General features: G+C 34.4%; 1 protein-coding gene across 1 annotated transcript in view; it reads left to right on the forward strand.

Moving 5' to 3' along the window:
• The window catches only part of LOC143182082 (uncharacterized), a 126,686-nt gene extending 115,341 nt beyond the window's left edge, over positions 1–11,345 (forward strand). The window contains exons 7-22 of the mRNA XM_076382822.1: positions 292–639; positions 763–1,081; positions 1,207–1,844; positions 2,267–2,638; positions 2,864–3,709; positions 3,804–5,771; positions 5,891–6,177; positions 6,257–6,803; positions 6,909–7,187; positions 7,273–7,513; positions 7,618–7,961; positions 8,095–8,386; positions 8,789–9,106; positions 9,309–9,586; positions 10,060–10,467; positions 11,310–11,345. Of these exons, the coding sequence (XP_076238937.1) occupies positions 292–639; positions 763–1,081; positions 1,207–1,844; positions 2,267–2,638; positions 2,864–3,709; positions 3,804–5,771; positions 5,891–6,177; positions 6,257–6,803; positions 6,909–7,187; positions 7,273–7,513; positions 7,618–7,961; positions 8,095–8,386; positions 8,789–9,106; positions 9,309–9,586; positions 10,060–10,467; positions 11,310–11,345 (7,521 nt within the window). The remainder of the gene's footprint in view (positions 1–291; positions 640–762; positions 1,082–1,206; positions 1,845–2,266; positions 2,639–2,863; positions 3,710–3,803; positions 5,772–5,890; positions 6,178–6,256; positions 6,804–6,908; positions 7,188–7,272; positions 7,514–7,617; positions 7,962–8,094; positions 8,387–8,788; positions 9,107–9,308; positions 9,587–10,059; positions 10,468–11,309) is intronic.
• Positions 11,346–23,782: the final 12,437 nt, after the last annotated feature.

The raw sequence follows: 23,782 nt of genomic DNA on the forward strand, positions 1-23,782 counted from the left end.
TGAGTTCAGACATATTCGTCAGAAAACGCAACCACTGTAACTGCAGCCTTAAAATTCACAGATTTCATAAAAGTATTTTCAAGTTTACTGTCCCAAATAAGATCTATATTTTCTAGAATCATCCTTTTGGAATTAAATTCGAAGTTGTAGCTTGCTAGCTTACATATTTTTATTTCGTTAGATTATTATAGGAATTCATGTTTTGTATCTTTTCCCTCTCTTCGTTGGCATTGAATATATTTTGCAAAAAATAGTAAAACTACGAGTAAATAAATTTTTATATATTCTTAGGCTGGAGCAGATGGAGAGACTTCCACAACTGTTTCTTCACGATCTCATATCGTGGAGAATGTTGTAACAGAATCAATAGCACCCAGTTTACTCGATGCAGGCTACATGAACGCATTGTTAACAACAGCACATCACTCTGACCCAGTGAAGAACGTTGTAACTGGATCAACAATAATTTTCTTCGATGAAGAGGATCAGATCGATCCCACCACTACTACTAATTTCCCCGAAGCGACTTCTACTATCGAAATACAGAAAGACGAAGCGATCTCTGCGAGTTTGGTATCAACAGAACCATCATCTATTAACCATGAACTTAATCACAAGCCTGCCGATCATATTAATCAGGTAATTTAAATATTTTGATTATTTTTTTTTAAGTTTAAATTGAAATTGATTTGATAACTTTCATATTTGACTCGATCATTTTTTAAATCATTCTTAACGTTAAAATCGTGAAATTAATTTTAGGAAAATAACATGACAATGACGGCTTCTGGGGATACCGATCAGAATAAACGACCTACCAATCAAAATACAAACGATCAATCTTCTCAAGTGAGCAACCTTCTCAGCTTAGGATCACTGGGAATCAATAGTTTGTCGGCGTTGGGGCCTGTAATCACGGCAATGGCTGGTCTCTTGCAGGGAAAGACTTCTTCAATTTCGCGAAGAAATGATACAATGCCACAAGAAATGCAAGAAGTCACCACACAAAGATCACCGATTTATATACCTGTAGCAGAGTTTGCTGATGGAGACATAGAAACTGCTGAAAGCCAAAACATAGGTAAGTGCCGTATAATTCACAGAACACCATAAATCGAAAACAGAATTGCGAAACTACTGTACTAATAGATATATAAATATATAATTTAATTTTGTAGTACAAAGAGAATTAAATTGTTTTTGAAGGCACTCATCTTGCGAACATGAACCACAATTTCATCGCAGAAACACGTCACAAAGTGGCATCTAATTTGGCTGATGGCATTCCCATCTCACCAGGCGAAATTATTACTGCAAACAGTGACGTAATAATCGGTAAACCTGGAAAAATGGCACCAAGGCCACCTCAAACATTTTTGGAAGATGAAGAACATATTGGGATGAAACCACCTCCACTTCCAGTTCCCAATATACCCGTCCATCCAGTTCTTGAAGTTTTGGAAAATGATCGAGAAGACTCTCAACCTCAACAAGTCTACCAGAGTCATAAGGGCCCGCAAATACAGATATACCCTGCGCATCAAGTCTATGAAGAACATCTGAAGATTCCAGTCTCGATTCCAGTAGATATCAATCCAACGTTGATACCTAAACAACCGCAGAAATTGCATCCAATTCAATCGTCCCCACCTAAAAGAATGGGTTTACAACAGGACGTGCTAGAAAATGATCCTTTATTGAAGCCACCTGACAGGCCTAACGTGGAACAGTATGCTAATCCTAATTCTGATTCCATCGAATCGGAATGGAGTCCCGAAAAGCCTAGGAGACCTTGGAGTGCAAAAGATCCTCTTAAGGCTTCTCCTCATCCACAATTTGATCAGGTAGGTACCTCTGTTTCTGATATCTGTAGTTTTAAATATAACTATTAAATTGAATTTAGAGAATGATCAAAAATATTGCCTTTTACTTTTCAAGAACTTTACATGAAGTCTTTAAAATATAAATAAATTTTTTAATAAATTTATATGATATATTTAATTTTATTAATTAATTTATACCACAAACTTAAAACAGAGGATTATTACCATTTTATGTATAAATATTTTCAATCGATATCTTAAACTATATGCAATAGCATATGACAGAAAAACAGTATTAATGACAAATTGTGTACAGAAATAATTTTCGCACAATTTTTTAAGACTCCTACCTTATACACAGTCTTTACCAACAGAGGGTTTTTTAATTAAATACTTGATATAATTCATCAACCTAATACTCAAAATTATAATAAATGTTCCAGAAAATTGGCTCAGGAAAACCACCAATAGAGAAAACGTGGCCTTCGTTTGAAGATCAAAGGCGACCACCATGGGCACAAAAGGATCCTTTGCTCCCTAATACTCCTATTGTTATCCAGAGTTCAGAATCTAAACTCAGTCCATCAGAGCCCATCGTCCATCAAGTACCACATGTGATTGATAGATCAACAGGACAGCCTCTGCTGGTTAACATTCAACCTAGTCAAGTGGCCAATGTTGTGATTCCTCAAGGTGGTACACAAGCATTGATCTTCGGCGACACTAACGAACCTCATATAAGTGGCCAATATTTTGATGATCCTTCACCATATCCGGAATCAGAAGTTGGTTTAGGCTTTGTTGGAATGCAAAGGGTATGTTCTACAAGGATAACAGAATTTCTTTACAAAATATTTCATAGATTCAAATTATTTAAATACAATTTTTTGAAATTCAATACCAATTTTTATATATGCATTTTTATGGTAGTTGAAAATGAGTTTAATAGCATTTTGTCAAAACTAGAAATAATTACTTATTTTTTAATTTAAAGATTATTTTTCTTCATACTTAACATGTTATTCTTCTTTTTCATTCAGGTGGAAAATTCAGCACAGTATTCCAATGGAGATAATCCTGCTGACTATATGGTCCCACCATCGCCACCCCTCAATTTCAAGAATCCTCCTGAAAAATCAGGTTCCTCTAATCGGCCATCTGTCATCCCCTTATCACCAGGTCGCTTTGACTATGAAAAGCCTCAAGATAACTTAGAAACACCAATAGAGAAGCCCGAAAAGAAGCCATCTGATATGTATTTAATCAGACACCCTGACAATTCTGACGCTTTGAATGGCCAAGGACACGTGCACACTGAAATCTTAGTCCATCATAGGCCAGAGTCAGTGAACGTGCGACCACAAAGTATATCACATCCACCCACACACTCTCATGTGCACTCTGGTAATAATGTTCCACCTCGTGGACAGTATCCAAAAATCTCCAAGCCTGGAGAATCAGGTACTCCACCCAGGCGAACTGAAATGACAAATCCATCAGATAATTCTCATCGCTATATTATCTTAGCTAAACCAGACTCAGGAAATGAGATTGTTCTGAATTCGAATTGGAAAAATGATAAAAAGCCGCCTCGAATTTTAGTGAATAACAGACTAAGGCCACGTCCACCCATAAGATCAACTACCAGCCACCCTCTCGAAAGACCGATCTATATTGAAAGGCCACTCAGGAAGCCTGTTTACAATGGACCTCAGAGACCTCCACCAAAAATACAAAATACACATACGTTTGTCCTTCCTCATCGCCCAGTGATAAACCCCCAAATTCATCAAGAACCTCCAAGAATATCTACTTCAAGGCCGCCAAATAGTGGAACAAAGGAACCAGCAGCAGAGAAACAGCCTCCATTTGGACATTATCCTCAGGTAAATAAGAATATTAATGTATTGGTAGACTAGTCATAGATATATTTTGTGAAAAATTAGAGGTTGAAAATTATTACTAATTTAATTACAGCAGATCGAGTTCCAAACCAGACCACCCCATCTGTATCCAGAAAACAAAAGACCACCTAGTATCACACAGATGAAACCTCAAACAGAAAGAACTGAAGAACAGGTGCCAACTGGAGCAGTAGAATATCACAACCCCTCTAATCCAAAAGTAAAACCTGAAGTACCTAAACCGACCACAGTGAACAGTCAGTCTCAGAACTTTAGCTACACTTCATCACAAAAAGAGGAAAAACCACAACTGTGGGATGGGAATACGAACACGAAAAAGACTCCCGATTCCGATATTGGTGCCTCAGAACCTGTCAATTATCACAATGTTAAAGAAATTCAGAAATCTGAAAAAACAAAGGATAACGCCGTTACTTTTGTTCAGAGTAATAATACAATATTGAATGGAAACATAGTTCCCGATAATATAGTGATAGGGAAACCAGTAGAAGTTAATCATGTTCAAGAACAAGAGAAGAAACCTACACGATTACATCAAGGATCGCCATTTGTTTATGTAAGTGATGGGGTAACGAATCAGGGAATAGCTTATGGATCAACTTACTATAACACCAAAACTCATGAAATGCCAATAATTCATGGAAAACCATTTGGAGTGTATACTGGATATGAAGATACAACTTCCTATGGTCACAAATTGAAAGAGAGTAAACCAGACCATAGCACGTCACAAGGTATACCTTTAACGTATTATGGGAATAAGAAACCATCGTTCAATGACAAACATCAGCAAAACAATCAGGCATCGTCAGGACACCAATATGAACGAGATGATACTATAGATTTAAAGCCACCAGCCATCATTCCTCAATTTGTTCCAGAAACAGATAAACTTGACATATCGTACCCTAAGCCACCTATAATGAATAACGGAGAAACTAGGCCAACTATGTATGTTAGACCAGGAATTCTAACCCATTCGTCGGAAGTAAAACCTAGCCAGGTCATACAATTCAACGAAGTCAAGCCAAGCTTAGTTCATGAAACCAAAGTCAATAATCAGAGTCAGCTGCAACTGGGTGGCTTTGTAGACTTAAATTCGGAGGGCACTGTGAAAGTTCACAACCAACGACCTAATGAATTAAGACCTGTTGTACATGAAATCCCATCTAATAGCAGCGACATTATAAAAATTAATTTCAGAAATAGCACAGTCCCTCAGAAAACCGAAAATCAGTTTCCTTTAACAAACATTGAAACTATCAAATCTGGATTTGATAAGAACCGTCATAAGATTGTATCTCATCCAGAATATAGTCCAGGAACAAGAGTTCATCCAGAGTATCCACATATTATTACTAAACCCAAGCCGCCAGTACCAGGGCCGATAACTATCTCGACTGCCAATACCAAGCCAGACAACAGACCAAACAGATTTTCCATGTCTGTTGAAGCGATGGGAGAGGAAATCAATAGCAAGACACAAACTGAACGACCACCCAGCATGCTAATTACAAAAAATAATTCAAGTGATAAAAAGAAGAATAAAGAGACTCTTGAAACGGCTTATCAGACAAGCTTTGCTACATCAAGTGCAGACAAAGATGATTCAGTGCAACATGATACTAAAATTAGGATACGTCCTGTCGAAACATCTACTGGAGATATGCTAGGTAACATGGAAATAAACGTGCCATCCAGAGATATGATGCCTCCACCTCTACGACCCGCAGTAGGAGTGAATCAGTCCAATAAAAATGAGGAAGAGGATCTAAAACCGCCACCCATTCCATCACACGATGTTGTTGGGCTCTCCCCACCGCCAGTTGACATTACGACAACCAGTGCGCCCATAGGAGATCGATTTTCCTTTGTTACTGCAAATGAATCCGGCTTGAAACCTCCGCCCAAATATATTTCTCTGAAAGAGTCTTCTGTTGCATCTTTGCCTAGTGTCAGTATGGTTCCACCAAGCCCAAGACCTTCTTTGGCAAGGCCTTTCATCGTGGAATTACTTTCTCAGGTGAATTTCCGCTTAAATAAATTTTCTAGTGATTTTAAAAAATATAATGCTGTAAACTAAAAATATTTTTCGTTAATGAACTTTAGTTAATATATATTATTATTTTTCTTGTTTTTTAGGATATGGTACCTCCACCGCCAGCGACACAAACTACTAGACCATTAGAAATTGCTACCGTAAGACCAGCTGTTGCAGTCTCCGGTTCAATTCAAATTGCAACTGCTGTCGCAACTTCTCATATTCCAGTTGTCCAAGACATCGAGTCCAAAATACCAATTATACACGGAACTGTGGATCTTCCAGTTGTCGTTGACGTGCCTGAAATTTTCAGACCAGTTGAGACGAAGATGACAGAGCACGTTAGCATTTACACTGTTCGGCCATTCGATACAAGACCAGTGTCCAGGTACTTAAAACATCCTTTGCTACCTTTTATGTTTTCTTTATCTTATATTCAGTATTTAACACACTGAAAATATTTTTAGAATATCAATACAACCAACGGCGATGCTAACAACAAACCTAGTGATCCCAACGAAAATGAGGCCATTACAAGTGGATCATATCCAACCTAGTAGATCGTCATCTACAAGCCGAATCGTTGAGCCAACAAAATCCTACACATCTGATGTGCCACGGAATCCTGTGAAATATCCAGAGCATCCAGTATTTTTGGAGTCCAGTCACGATAACGTTATATCATCGACTAAAGTGGAACCTACTGAAACTCTAACTTCCGTCACTATTCCAACTCAGAAGAAGGAATACCGGCCCACAATGACAAAAGATGAAGCTACAACAGTAGTTCCCACACAAGTAATAGAAGTAAAGCGAAAGAACGAAACCACCAAGAAAGTGCAGACTACAATAAGTACAACTGACAGTTCAACGATTAAAGTAACGAGCACATTGTTGAAGAATAGTGACAGAAGAAATGAATCGACAGTTAAGTTGACAAAACACATCAGTAACAGTACAACACGTGGAATAGCTAAGGAAACAACCACTACTGTGCACATGAAGCCTAAAGAGGTGAGAACTATTAGTAGTTTCTGAAATTTTGCTTTTTCTATTTAGGCATTTGTCTTACGCATTATGACTTTGAACGACATTTTTAATTTAATTTCGACTGTCTAGGTCGTACGATTCCAAACATCGACAGTAACCAGGACAGAAACGTCAGTCTTAGGTTCTCCACCAACAACAAGAACTCTGCTTCTCACTCATACATTGACGTCAACCACGGTTGAGACAGTAACAGAAACACTGTTGCGTCCAACAAGCGTGGTCGTGACATCGACAATCTTACAATCAATAATGACCAGAATACCTTCGTCCTACGAAAATATAGTTGACAATGACTCTATTTTCGTAGTAATGAGTGACCAGAAACCTCCTGCACCTGGTGCCGAAGAGGTAAATGTAAGATAAATTTCTTTTAATTGTAAGATGAAAAAGATGTTCTGTAATTCGAAGATATATTACGTAAATGATCTTTTAGGTGGAGGCTGAATATGGTGACATTTCGAGAGATGAACAAGATCCAACTGGAAACGAAATTCACAGAGTATTGGCTGGTGGTGTCCTCGGGGCACCAGTGGTCTCACTTCAACCAATTACCAATCAATGCTCACCTGAATGTAGGGCTTCTAAGGCAGAAGTATGTGCTGAGGTTGAAAATGAAATGAGATGCATTTGTCGTCCAGGTTTTGCAAGAATGTTCCTTGATCGGCCTTGCAAACGTATGTATTAGTAAATATTCAAATACACTTATATTCTAGAAATTAACGATCTTAAAATTCTTTATATCTTAGTAAAAATTAATTTTACTGTTTCCTCCTTTCAGCAACTTATACCTACACTTTGCGAGTTGGCTTAGACCGTATTGGTCATGAACCTGTTAAATACAAAGCAAACATGAATGATTCTACATCGCCAGAATACAAAGCCTTAGTGGGCCCAACTAAGGATGCTCTGGATAGGACTCTGATGCAGAGTGATTTGAGGGACGTCTATAGGGGCTTGAAGATTTCTGGATTCACGCCAAACCCAACGAAAGTAGAATTCCATGTACAACTCAGCGACAACACTAACGAAACAAGATTAAAGGAAGTCCTTCGAAAATATTTGATCGGAAGCAATTACAGTTTGGGAGGCACTGAAGTCTATGCTTCGAAGAACCTTGATGTGGTAAGTATTTTAAAAAAGAAACGTCTTAAGAAGTTTTCATTTTAGATCCGAGTATGTGTAGTTTCGAATTTTTAGAAGCCTTCACTCAGCAAAGTAATAAAGAAACTAGTTAAAAATTAATGATGCATTTCAGATTGATGCAGTCGATTTCGACGAGTGTGAAACCGAAGAAGGCGGTCCTCACCACGACTGTTCACCAAATGCAGCTTGCTTCAACTTGAGAGGTTCTTATCAATGTTCTTGCAAGGAAGGCTGGGCAGATCTGTCCGAAAACCCAGCATATCCTGGAAGGACTTGCTCCCAGGCACCTCTGGGTTGCCCTAGTTGTAACAATAAGGGACACTGTGTAACAAATACCAATGGTCAAGAAGTCTGCGAATGCTTCCCCTGGCACAGTGGACAACGCTGCCAAGTTAATCTTAAAGGTAGGTTTAAAGTAATTTAAACATGAACTTATCAGTAATATGAAAAAGATTGTTTTCATCATCCATGATAGAAATAGGATCGTTCTAATTGTTCTTGGTCAGTCTGCTACTAATATATACATATTTAACTTAATTTGAAACTGTAGAGTACACATTACATGCAAACATATTTCTCGTATTGGTATTTTGTCTATTGATAATATAAAAATTAGCATTTTCTATTAAATAAGATCTTTTATTGTTATTCCTACTCATTATATAGATATAGTTAGGCTCAGTATATTTAAGATATTGCCTCATAGTTATTTTTGCTATCTACATTTCACGACGATGTGATAGACCCACGTGATTATCTTAACATACGTTCCTGAATTCCTATTCATAAAAACAAATTTTTTTCAGTGCTACTGATAGCTCTGGCTACAACTGGGGCAATATTGCTAGGTCTTCTGGCAGTCTGCGTGGGCATGGCGTGCTTCCGTCATCCCAGTCGAAAACGGCAGACTGGCGACAGAAGGGCTATGATTCCTGGAACGGGTGGAGATACCAGTAGCGAGGGCAGTGTCACGGATCTGGCAATTCCTCATCACGTGCCACACGTTCTGCCACCACCGCCACAGATGATAGCACCCTTGCCGCCGACGAAAAGACCAGCCCCGAAAATCAGTGGGAAACCTAGGCATCAACCAAGAAAAGCTACCATGGTGCCAGCAGCTTCAGGTTCGTTACCTAATACTCTAGTTTTTTTATTTAAAAATTGTGAGAAATGATGACAACTTTTGTCAATTTACAAATCTTATGATCTCTTAAAGAGATTTTTAAGGGAATTTCTATACTAAGCTAGAAATTTCATTTTCATAATTACCAAATTGATTAGTTTAATATAAATGCATTAATGTTATCATTACTTGAATTATTATAGTGCCCGTGAACGACGAACAGCGAGATCGTTCACTGACAGTGATGATTCCACGTGCCAAATATCGATCAGCGCCTCAATCTCCACAAAATTATAAATCTGGCATGAGCACGTTTTCGACAGAGGAACATAAACTTCTCAATTATCTCGACAACGGCACGCACAATGCCGGAAACAGGAAACAGAGTATATCCAGCACGAAAGACTGTAAAGAAACCGACATGCAGGTCATCAGAACGCCTGCTAGCCCCACTGGTGCTCTTGTTAGTGCAGGCTTCCAGGTATATTTTCACATTAATATACACAACGACTATTAATTACATTGATTTATTAAGCATGAGAAATATTTATTCGATTATAGAAACTAACATCTCTTATTGTTAAACTCAATATATCTTCCTCATGATTCATTATCTATAAGAATAGGGGCAAATAATAAATTAATTGTAACTAAGTTTTCTGTATGTATCTATAAAGTGGATATTTATTGGCGTTAAAAAGTAGAAGCGAATATAAGAAGATACATGAGAAATACTTCCTTCTTTATGATTTATCATGATTTAAAGTCAATTATTATTTATTATTATTTATCTCAATTGGACTACTTTCATCTACACTTGTTTTATAGTACAAAAGGGAGAAAAAGAATACTGCACACTGTACTAGCTTTGTACAGAATTTCTATTCACCTCTGCGTATGCCACACTCTACAAATGTTCTCATTTTTATTCTAAAATTGCTCGATACTTTTTAGGTCTCAGCTACAGTAACTCGAACAATGGACGCTGATTCGACATTGGCTCGATCCTGCGGCGAGACTACTGTGGAAGCAGCGACCAAGGTTTTGCGGACAGGAGACCTCCAAGTTGATCTTTGCTCGACGTTAGCCCGTTCCTGTGGCGAGACGACCATCCAAGCGCCGACGAAACTGTTGAGACTCGACCTAGGGGAAGCAGGCTCCACCTTGGCCAGATCCTGTGGAGAGACGACAATTCAGCCGCCAACGAAAGTCGCCGATGCTCGAAGAAACAGCGTTAAGGACTCCAGAGACAACAGAGACACCAGAGACAGTGCTAGCGAAGGACACACAATGGCTGAGAGGGATCTGGGTAGCACGCTGAGACTTCCGGCGCAGCATCCGCCTCTTTATAGCCCGGACAGGGTGAGTTACGAGCGAAATTCGAGCTCTACTTATGATCTTTAGTTTTTTATATACTATCATATAAGTTGTTTTATTTCTTATGTTAGTTTCATATTTTAGTATCCCTTGGAGTAGCAGATATTTGACTAGTATTGTAAATATTTCTTACAAAATCGCAAGAAGGAAATTATAGAACTAACATTTTTAATAGAAATTTTTCTGTGTAGATATAAAAAGTGTTAAAAAGCTAAGAATTTGAAATATTGTTGAAACATCTTTTTTTACTTATCAAGTCCTTTAAAAACACACATTTTAATCTTGTAGCATGCATTTAAAAAGCATTAACATTGAAAAAACAATACTTAAAAACCTTATTTTCATTTAAATAGTGCAGTAATTATTATGGTATCTTCAAAAATTCTTTATTCTTAAATTAAATTCTTGATCACAAGTTTGAAATAATTTTCAAGCACTTTTTTAAATCATATTAATATATCATGAAGCTTATCTTGCATCAAACTGAAACTAACAAGTATATTTATAAAATTAGAGAAAATATTAACAAATCTTAATTTGCATTAATAATATCTATTCATCATTAAAATTTCGCTACATGGTTTTAATAATATTGAATAATTAAAAATAATGAGCTTTATAGTATTTTTTAAGCTCAAGTATAAATCACTCACAATCATTTTAATAATTAAGAAATTAAAAATTCTATAATTCATGTGATAATAGCAACCCCGAAATAGGATGGCTACTTGAATGTACTGATTGTGATGGGCAATAAGAAAGAATAGAGTTTGTAATTACAGAATAATTATCTTTGTCTTAACGCAAACATTAATTAATATTTTCAGACTAGCGATCGAGAATCGAACTTCGACTCCCTCTAAACATGGAGCACCCTTAACAAAGGAAATCTGGGTGGCGGAGGGTTGTGGACTAAACCGCTGGACGGTTGTCTCCACATGTTCGCAAACCGTTCAATAAAATTTTCTTCTCGTTGCCAAACGGAAAGAAAAACGAGTTTCGCGAATCGGTACAAAAGTATCGATCGACAACAAAATGTGCGAAATTTTAGCTATTCTGAACATTGTCGACACATCGAGATAAAAAATTTGAAGATATAGTATTCTTACTGGGAGGCTTTAATTCGTTTATTTTATTCAATTAAAACACTATTTATTCAAAAGCTTCTCATAAAGTAAAAAACTAATTCTCTCGATAGTAATTGACAATCTTCAGGATAATCAGACGCGCGACAAAATATTGAAAAAAAAATATATGGAAGCATAAGAAGCGCTTTCTTCTTTATTTATTTATATTCGTATGACGTTTATATATTTAGACGTGTCAATTACGGAAAAGCGCTCTCTTTGCTATGAGCGAGATTTCAATCGAGTTCTATCGGATGTGAATAAATTCACAATCAGGTTCAAAGAGACGAGCGCATTGTTTATCCCCGTGCCAAAATGCAACCAATGAAAGGAATGCTTTCCAAACAAGCTGTTTCCGCCTTCCCAACTATCGTTATTACGTTTTTCATTTTTGTTTCTTAATTGACGGTTACGGAGGGCACGAAATGTTACTTAGAAACCTTATTGGTACAGAGAGTCTTACGGAAGCATATAACTCGTGTGGGATTTATCAGTTTTATCATAATTCATCATGGCCAACAATACTTGGATACAGACCCTGTCATTTGACAAGTGATGGGTAATCTGTATTAGTAAAACGTTTTAATCTAGAAAAAAGACAGTACCACTAAAAGACAACTAAATAACCAACACATTTAGAGTGAGTTTAATCTAATTCAATAAAAGAAACGTTTGCTTCACTGATTCTATACATTTGCTTTCCAACAAATTCAAAGAATAATAGACTACTCGGAGCAATTAGAAGATACTCGTGCAAATATTTTCGCATTTGATTATTTATATATTCAAATATTTTCTATGTTTATAAAAACGGGGATCTACTAATTGTTTCGAGTGGTCTATCATAAGACTCACATGGGTGAAAATGAGACTGTTTATTGAAGAAAAAAGTTTTAAGAGTGAAAGAAGTGGCTCTCAAGTACAGGTACAAATTTCGCGCAATCGTTTCGCGTCCAGCTGATCGAAGAACACGCGAATCGATGCGTGAATTAACATAGTGTCATAGGTCGTGAACGGCGCCGATCGCTACGGGTTCAATAACCGCGCGATCAATCGCGAAAGCAGACATTATTATTATTGTTGTTATTGTTTGTTTGTTTAGTCTATTCTCTGATGGGTCGCGTCATGTTGCCCGGCTTCGTCGGGGAAATTCGTACATCGCGGGAAAAAATTTAATCGAATTCCATCGGTGAATCTCCATTCGATCACAAGCAACGATACTCTAAACTGAATTAATTAAAATGAACCTCTATAATTTGTTTTCATAGTTCATACAGTTCTTACACAGCTGTTTCATCTACTCTTGTTTTATCTATTAGAGATTTCCATGTGTGTACAAAGTAGAACATCTTTGCCACATTAGATATATTGTATCTTTTGTACTGAAACTTTAAATAAAATTAAAAACTTTAAATAAATTTAAGAATACAGTAATATTTTTGTGTTACATGAAAGTTTTACTAATTAAAAAGTTACCATTTACAAACAGAGACTGGAAACTCTAATGGCTCAAAACCACTTTGATTGAGTTACTATTTAAATGAATTTTGGTCCCACTATGTTACATAAAATCTTTGGAGATATCGTTGCTAGTGAAAGACGTTGAATTTTCTGAGTTTGGATGCGAGAACGCGATTGGATTTTGACCACTTGTTCTATCGAGACGAAGCCGCGGCAACGTCACTGGATCAGACTCAAGGAAGAGTGAGCAGGACGTATTGCAAAAGGCACGTATACGTGCAAATTTAACTCTTTAGCTCAATAGGTAACATAAGCGAATTCATTACGGAGGACAGGTGTATCATTAACGATGTTACATTTTTTTTTATAAGGCCGCGTTTAACCAAAACAGCGTCCGAGATTCCATCGGACGTGAAAAGGAACGAAGGCGACGATGCTCGTACCTTATACGTATTGCAACTATGTACTAACTTGTCCTTTCTACGTCCAAATGAAATCTTCTTTATATATATGCATATACATATACGCATAGATATTAATTTTATACATATATAATATACATATAAATATATTCTGTTGTACATATTATCTCCTCGAAAACTTCTACTTAATGCTATTGTAATTTTGTGTACTTAGAGCCTGTATACTTATGCGTAATTTTAATAAAAATGAATAATACAATGAGTTGTTAATTCCTTATTAGTTATCCTCCTATTTTTATTTAAGAGGAGAAATTAATATGACAGTCTGAAAGAAATAAAAAATTTTGTTAAACTTTTTTTAATTTTTGTGGTTTCAAAAATGGTCCTTAAAAATATTAAAGTAAAGTTCGTAAAAATGATAAAGTTACAGAAGTTTCGTTACATGTAGCGCAAGACACGAAACTAGTCACTTTAAACAGTAAGTAAAGACAACAGTAATTAAAACAGTAAGTAAAACAGTAATTACTTGAACAGTAATTAAAAAAAAAATAAAGCAAACAACAAAATACCATAGCAAGATTCAGGTGTGGGAACGAAGGCTTAAGCCTTTACTACTTAAGGCTTTACTACTTAAGTAGTAAATAGTAAATACTAGGAGGAAAGGGAAGACAAAGTGTAAGTTGTCCAAGAAAGAAAAACAGACAGTGGAGCGAGGAGGTATGATAAAATGGATAAAGCGGCAAAATATAAGAAGGTTGTTAAATGAATTGAGAAAGGAAGATACTGGATGAAAGAAATAATGAAGAAGAGGCAGAATGCAGGCAAAAAAAAGGAAAGCGTTTAAAATACTTATGAAAAATAAATAAAATTTGTAATGTAGGTAAAACACAATGTAACCCACCTTACAATGCTGGAAAGCAAGTAATAAAGAAGCTAATATGTACTACTACTATTCTTTTTAGTTACACGTACGAAATTTTCGATTAAATATAATTAATTCTCACATATGTTGAAGAAATATTGATTTCTTCCTATTTTTTCGACATTTTTTCTACAAAGTTTTAACATTCTATAACAATTTCTTATTTTTTTGTCTTATAGTCGAAGAAAATGGTGTTCCAAATTTTAGAGCTTGCACTTCGGTGTTTGTATTTCAGAAAAGTTATATGTCTGTCTATTTCAAATTTTGACAGGTCTTAAAATTTGTGGAGCCTCCTATTATTATAACTACATTGAAAACCACTGGTTCGTGTTACGATTACAATTATTATTTTTATATAAAATTTTTAAAAGACACAGCTCAAGAAAGGTACTTTTTAAAAGCACTAAAGGTTTTTCAGAAAAAATTAGAAAGTTGTCTAACAAAATGTCGTAAAATAGGTTTTAACAAATAAGATAGTGTTTCTAAAATAAACTTTCAAAATTATTTTAAATATATCACTTGAAAACTTAAATATTTCGATAACTGAATTAATAAATACAAAACCTCAAACTATATTATAAAATATGTTGTTATTAAAACGGTAGGATATCAATTTTGTATTATAACACATATCTTTTCAAGCCATTATTACGAATTTCGGTAGGCGTGCATGTACATATGTACATTCAAATTGCGCGCGACATCATATACGTTTTCGTACGCATGCTCTTCGCGCATGCTGCGCCGGCGTGCCGTAAGGGTCAGAGACGTTTGTTCGATTGTCTTGTTAAACATGTTTAATTCTGCAACTGGAGGTTCCTGATCATTTACAAAGATATATTTTCTTAATTTTATCGTATTATCATGCAGGTAATAAGAAATCTACTTTATTTAAGACAATTATAATGAATAATACTTGTTTGAAAAATCAGTACTTCTTAAGCACACAAATTAGCTAGAATTTATGTTTACTCCTTAACATAAATGAATTGTCGATTTGATACGTGTGACAGAAAAATGGGAACATAATTGTAGATTTTATTATTAACAATACATCTGTATATTAGTACAAAATATTTTTTAACCCATACAACTATCCAATAACTCATTACTATTCTGCGCAAAATTTTCTGTTACTCTAATAAATCGAAGTAAACTTTAAATTAATTATTTTCATTCTCATATATTGTGTATCGAAATGTACTTGATGTATTTTATATATTTGCTTCAATTATGCATCTTTCTTTTTTGACCAAGACAAATTGTAACATGTACAGGACTTCGAGTCAAATAAGTGGCGCCAAAGTTCAATTGCACCTTTGACAGTTTTATATAAATTAATAGAATTCATTAACGTATGATCAATTTCATAGGTTCTAGTTAAATTTCTGTGATCTGTGAAATAAAATATAGTTAGTATTGAATACATTTTATTAACATTTTATTCTATTTGTTTCTTGCGTAGAATACGTTGGCGTAGAGTGATCTTCGATACTGTCGAAACTCGGATCATGCGCGTAGCATTCTCGAAGATGCGCGCGCAGCCTACTACGAATGGACGACGCCGAAGGGCAGAGCTTGTTGCAAAGGTAAGTTTTTTACTATTTTCCGTGGTTTTACTGCAGAATTTAACAGATTTTTGTATAAATTAACAAAATATAAGATATTATCGTCTTACTATGCAATATAATTATATCTATATACTCATATAGTCTATATATTCATATAATCTATATATTCATAATCATTCGAAATTTAGTGATTTAGAATTTCTAAATTTTCGATATCTAATAAAAATTGTAGCAATGCCTAGCGTCTCCCCACTTTCTTGTAACATTGCTAATTATCTGATACAAACAAAGGGTGTGATCATATCACTTTTAATTAATGTTAGTACTCTTATTTATTACATGTTATTACTTTTATCTACAATTATACCTCACAAAAATGTTTGTCAACTTTCAATTATAACTCAGTTTTTATGTCGCGGTATAAATATAGTAATTTTACTCTATTTTATAGAAAATTAGGGTTTGTATGCCACAGTTTGAATACATACAACATATTTAAATTTACTTTTACATATGTATTTCTGTCTTATTACAGATTTGTGGCTGTAACTGGAATGAACTGAACGAATGCGCTGTTAATATGACAAAATAATATATATCGATTAACTCAATTGAATTTTGACGGCAATGGATTAGCGAATTTCTTCAAAGGGTTGGTAAGATTTCAATTTATTCTTAATAACAAGTGGTAAAATTTATATCTACACCTATATGTACATATTTCTATTATTTGTTTTGTTTATGAAATCTTCTACTTGTTCAATATTAATAAGATGGAATATGGAAAAACTGAAAATTACAGATTTTGATTCAAATGATTTGAATTTTCATAAATAGGGTTCCTTGTGTATGTATTGTAATACTCAATTATACAATAGATTTAAAGCAAGTAATTGTTACTAGATTTTAACACATTAATCGCGACTATATAATACTTTTTGACATTACGTGTGCATTTTTTGACGCATAATGCAGTTTTTACTGCAAATTTAAACGAAGTATAATTTTAACGTAATTAATCATTTCATATGAGCAGGTTTGATTAAAGAATGTTAAGTTCTACTACATTCCATCATATGAAATTCAATGAAGTTGTAAATACACTTACAACTTTAAAAATAAAAAATTTTGATGTAATTTTTATTTGAAATGTTGAATTATTTCTGTATAATATGTATGTTATCATTTTGTTATTTAATGTTTTACTTACATATTCTGTTGATAAATATGCTTTCGCGAATATTTATTCGATATTTAAGACAGTAAGATATGTGGATCGTTCTATACCAAAGAAATAGAATTTACTTAAGCAGCAGAGATGGGCGTTACTTTAATAAATTTTATTGAAATAAATATACAGAGTTAAAATATCATGCTAACCGGTGTAATCTACTTTACTATCATTTCACATATTTATTCATATGATTATTTGACTCAATTTTTATTTCCATAAAAATGTATTTCCTGTTCATGAATAATTCATAGTATTTATTATTTCGATTCTAACATTATTTGAATGAAAATTAACTAGAAAAGGTTTATTTAATAGACACTCATATCAAGTAACGTCCGAATCTGCATGACAAACACTTCAGAAAAGAAAAGTTTTTCTACTGTCTCACTGTCTCTCACTAATAAATAAGAAAGTTTTTTTTCAGCTATTTTGTGACCGCGCGCAATGCGGTTGTGTAGAATCAGTGTTTGTTCCGTAGTTATTTGTATTTCACGATAGTTATATAGGGCAAGTTGGCCCAAATAATATCCATTTACATGTATAGGTACTTTAAATTTATATACACACGCGATATTAGAGTCAGTGTTTTGTTACGTCATGAGCAATTGCAGAGCACCACAAAGCTCTGATACATGTGAGCACACACTCTTCATCGACTGATGACTTGCGGTTGAGTTAGTAGTCCTTTATTTTTGTCTTTTTTTATTGTTAAAAAGGTGTTGATGTATCGGTACATAATGTTGAGTCATGAAGGAAAGCTCCAGAGTTGGCGAGTTGTGCTACCAAAACGTGAAGAATAATGTAAGTTTTATTTTATTTTATTAAAATTGTATATAAATGTGCCATTTTTATATTTACATTTTTATATTTACATTATTTTACATTATATTTACATGTAATTCTAATTACACATAATTTGTACTGTGACTTATGAAAAGCAAAACTGTTTCATTAATGTAATATGAATGTAGTACATATAAAAATTTAAATCTTTGGTCCTCGAACTTTGACGAAATCGTTGCCACTGTGAATGTTTTACATAAGTGAAGATATAAGCATTATTTCATATTTGCATATATAATTTCTTTACATTACTTTCTATTTATACTGAAAATATCCCATAATCTACTACTTCTAACACTATGAATTAAATACGTATTTTAATTTTACTTTCAACAAAATGTTTGGATATCAATTTTGTTTATCAAAGATCATTCGTCTATTTAGAAAGTTCATTTAGTTAAGAAATGTTCAATATTAGAATTAACATCTCGAGAAATAATTTTATAATCCAATAGTTAGAAAATATTATCCTTCGAATAATTATGATCATTATTATATTTCGACGTATTATAATGTCGCATAATGAAGACGTTTAATCGAAAGGAAAAACCTCTACGTGATGGAATGAAATTCGCGCTTTCATTTGTGATGAGGGATAATTATCCATTAAAGGAAGGAAACTTGTAGAACAGAGAATAGTTACGGTGGAATTGGATTATTCGAGGAACCGTGACATTCGCTAAAAAGTGGAAAGACCGTAAACACGGAACAAACGTTGATGAAACCAATGGCGTAGCGCCTCAAATATCCATTTCTCCTAATAGTATAATTACCTCGCATTCTTGCACTAACTAATTCTTAAGTACATAAAATTACAATGAAGATTTAAAATGATTAAAAGGTAAACAAAAATTCGATTTTTTCTACTTTCAAATAAACAGAAAGGGACATTCAAACTGAGAAACTATTTCTTCAAATAAATTTAATTTTTAAATTGCTGGTATTTTTTAATAAGCTACATCTGTTAATAACTTACATATGATTATTGAGTCATTTTCTAAGGTTTAGTAGAAACACTCAAGATTATATTATGTGCTCTCTATTTTATTATAATCCTTTTTCGACTTCATTACAATTTAATTTTTTATCGTTTCGCATACACTTTTAACAAATAGTAATAGTAAGTATAATTAAGTAGATACTTATAAATCTGGCGCTCCATTGCTGTAATTCATTCGTAAATACGCATAAACTTACTTTCCCATTTTTTCGCCTGGAGAATATAATTCTTTTCAATCTTCGTTTCTTCTTTTACTTTTGTCAATTATCTCACCTTTCTCAGAAAAGTAAATATTAACTAAAATTCCAAATATTATTTGCTGGAAATCAACAATTAAATCAGATTCCTTTGAAATTCTGAGAAACTGTGGTAATCCCTAGAGATTTTATCGGTCAACTCGTTACGATTCGCACTAATTAGAGTGATCTGCAGAGTAAACGTAAATGCTACCTGCGTAAATTAACTATATAAAGCATTATAATATGTTTTTTGAAAAAATTGTAAAGTATCAATTTACAAGTAGAAGAAATTTACATATATTGAATGTGGGGAACTATCGAAGATAATAGAATTTAGAAAGCTTTAAAATTAGACGAAAATTGGAATTATGTTAAAAGTTCTGACATTGACTTAAAATACTTCAGAAGGATTTTTATTCTTTGAAACTAATACAAATTTATATCATATCTACAGTTCAGAGTTTCCTATCAAATACAGTTATTTTAAGTTGTTAGTAGATAGTAGTGGGAGAATGGTTTTCAAAGAATTATGATTTTTGAGTTATGTTATTGTTTCTACAACTCTCATTTTAACATAGTATCTGGATATTACCCAAATTATAATTAAAATGTTTTTCCTGCCATTACTACAGAAAATAAGTAGCTATACACATATATAAACAATACATTGCTGTTAAGAGAATAGCTTTTTGGCTAAAATAGGATGAAATAAATGCACTTTTCTATACAATAAAAGCTACGTATTTTTTAAGATCAATTATTAGCTTATTAGGAAGTAGCGAAAAGATGCTCTCTGTTTTGTATTTTTGAAAAAGGCTCGTAAAATCCGTAACCACCAGACTGTAAATGATAATGTCAACCAATTTACTATTGCCAACATTAATTGATCCATACAAATAAAAGCATTAGATTACCTCCTTAACTATCATCCCAAAGATAGTAAAAGTATTTGAAAGTGGAGATAAAACCTCATCTGTAAAATAGAGAAAATGTAAAAAATAGGAACAGTTTGCACACGAGGGTACAAATGTAGATGTAAACATTAATTTTCTCAAAAATAAAATACTCGTTCCTCAACGTCATGGAATTCTCAACTTTTATCAGACTCTTTGTCAATGTCTATTCGATATTCGATTAAGACACCTGTTTCAAATATAGTATCAATATCAATCTTAACCACATTCATGGACCCATATTTGTCTAACATAATAATCCAATAAAAAATTCGCTGAAAATCCGATTTGCTTGTACTTTAACCCTTTAACAACACCTACATTTTAAAAAGTCGTACTCCCTTCCTGCAAAAAAAGATGACAAAACTAGTTCTCACGTGTCGAAATGAATGCAATATAAAATACAAATTGCTACAAGCATCCAGTCCTAAATGCATACCCTCACAAGCAAATGCAAACATTTATTTCCTAGCAGAGACCGTAGCATAATCCCAAAGTTAAAATTGACGGCACTCGTATTTCACGAAACTTTCGCTTTATCGTCTACTCGCGACACCCATAGTTAAAGGGTTAAGAAAGCCCTTATTCTCGAATGCTAGATTCGGATTAGGCCTACGCCACTGAAACGAGGACAACTTGATTCTCGCGCGAACAAAAAGCGGGGACGTGCGCCGTGCTGCGTTTCTCGATTCGTCGCGGTGCGAGGCGCGGCCTGCAACTAAAACGAGCCTAATCCACAAAACAAACCGATCCGCCGGGCCCTGTTCAGCCCGTTCTGTTCGTGAGACGTCCACGGTGTCGAGGTCTGTCTCCCATACGCGACGAAAGGCCCGATTCGACGAAGGGCCCTCGAACGACTGGCAACTACCGCAAATGACTTTATTTATACCGTCGGCCCTTATTAGGACTCCCGAGCCATGGCCGTGTAAGGTTGTCGGAAGGTAATTTCGCCGGTACCAGGCTTCTTTTGTCGGACCTCGCTTTTTGTACGGCCATCTCTGCTGAAATTACTCCCGACGAGAATGCAAGTTTTTCATGGGAGCGTTACGTGAACCGTTCGCTGTTGATACACTGTTCTCGATCGCTCGATAGTCGTCGATTTCGTTAGAAAACAGTATACGACGTGCTGGGCGTTTTGTACGTACATACGTCTCGCTGAGGGATCTGCTGGGTTTCGTGCCGCAGACTTCCATGGTGGATACTGTTTTCAAAGGTGTTCAAGGGATGTGGAGAAACAAATTAATACTAAGTAGGTAAAGCTTGCGGTTGGTGGTAATATTGTGGGTGTAGATATTATTTTTTTTTTTAAGTAATGATAGAAATCAACTGCACATTCAATTCTAATAAGAAAATCATGCAGACTCTATTGCTAATTTTCTACCTAATTAATGTAGATGCAGAGTCAGAATTCGCAGTTTTAACTAATTAGTATTAAAAATTTTACAAAAGTCTAAGATATTTCGAGCCCTTAGTTGGCTATTTTATATCAATTTAAGAAAACAGAAAATTGCGTAGATTAACCTTTTTAACTTTGAAGAGCCAAAGATTTTTAGAAGCCATACTGCTCAATTTCATATTTCTATAAAATTTTTAATTTGATCACCTAAGTACGTGATTAGTTGTTAATTCTTCGAAGAATGAAGAATGTATCCGCATCATTATTTATTATTGCCATGAAATAATAATTATCAATAACGTCTAAATAATATCTATGACTACAACATGTAGGATTTCTAAATTTTAACTGCGTAGCCACATCACGAATGTTTGGTTCGCTGTTTTCTTTACTTTTTATTGTATGCATTTGGTCAACTTAATATCTAATTGCCCCAAAAACCAGTTAAAATAACACCTAAAAGTTATTGGTGTGTTATAACAAAGTGATAGGAAGAAAATGTTTTCTGCACTTAACACAAAATCTGATAAGCTACATATGTATGAATGGTATTTCTATTTCCCTATTTTCGTTATTTTAAAATTAATTCGATGTATTTAGGAAGAGTAGATACTTATGATAGGTTTAGATTAATATTTTCATTGAGGAAGAAGTTAATTTAATACTTTCATTCGTTTATCAAATTATCATTACATGATAAAAAGTGTCAGTGTATGCACTAACTGACTTGTATGGCTACTTGTACTTCCATAACTAGCGTTACAACTTACAGCTACTCTCCTTTTCACAGGTGCTTGTCGCAGTAGTTTTCAATCTTCCCTTTTCAGATGTGTAGCTCTAGGTATGTGCATCTAGAATTATAAGGCAAATAGCACAAATCACATAGGTATTTTTATTTCTGAGATACTGATGCTCGAAATTTCAAACCTCAATGTTCTTATATTCTCATTTTTTAAGGATAAGTTCTTTTAATTCAATTAACTTTTATATATTCTAAATTCTAATTAAAGTATAATCTCAAATTTTTAGGGAATTCGACTTATATTGTTTTGCTATAATAGAATGGAGTTGCTCATGATGCGAGTACTAATTTTTAATTTTATAATCATTTTGCCACTGTATCTTTCTCGTTTCGATATACAAATACTAAATGGGTTCACCTAAATATTAACAATATCACTATTATTAAATTATGAATTTAATTAAAAGTGTAATCATTTAGTGCTTAATAATTATCCAATGCACCATGCCCTTTGATTACAACCGTTTCGTAATCAGGAATTTCATTCATTGACGTTAATTACAATTTTTAATCATTAATCAAATTACATCGTGTGCCCAACTCTGACTGTTTGAATACTTTCATTGAATTGCTCCAAATGTTATTATATTCCCTCTTCCATCGCGTTTACACGCGTATAAAATTGTCAACAGAAATGAAGAATGAACATAAGAAAATTATGAAATCCTAACGGGAAGCTGCGTTACGCAAGGAGGACTTGGTCCAACGAAAATATTTCGGTCTCTAGCCGAGTCTTTCCTTCGACTGTGACCGCCTGCTCCGTTGGAATGTTGCGCGGTAAAAGCCAAGCGGAAACGGTCGAGGATTTCGGTCTGAGAGGACCGAACACAGTGCCCTTTTTTCCCGGAATTAGCAGGTCCGACGCGTTTTTGCGACGCATTGCACGCGTTGGAGAAATTGGAACCCTTGCGTCCTCGTGTTTCTGGCGACGGACCCCTGCCGATTTTTCGGCTGCGTCTTTTCTTTCACATGTAGCTGTTCACATCGTGCTCGTTTCCTTCACCGAACATAGATAAGATTTCGTCGAAAGAGAAAACGAATAGTCTATGTTCCTCGAAGGATTCGTCTAATACTGTATTTTTATATTTATCGATAACTATAAAGGTACTTTTGAAAATGCAGTTTTCTATTCTTTCTTCGTTTAAATTTGGATTAGATCTGATTGCACTGTTTAGTCTCCTATTCGCTCTATTTCTAATCAAAAGCCTATTTTCTGTCAATAGAATTTGTATCCTGTATTATACTCAAACTACGGATGCTACTTTATACGACTTCCATCTTGGAAGCCACTTTTTTCTGAGGGGAAGACGTTTTGTTCCTAACACTTTAT

Source organism: Calliopsis andreniformis, chromosome 8 (assembly GCF_051401765.1).
Source record: "Calliopsis andreniformis isolate RMS-2024a chromosome 8, iyCalAndr_principal, whole genome shotgun sequence".
Taxonomy (NCBI): domain Eukaryota; kingdom Metazoa; phylum Arthropoda; class Insecta; order Hymenoptera; family Andrenidae; genus Calliopsis; species Calliopsis andreniformis.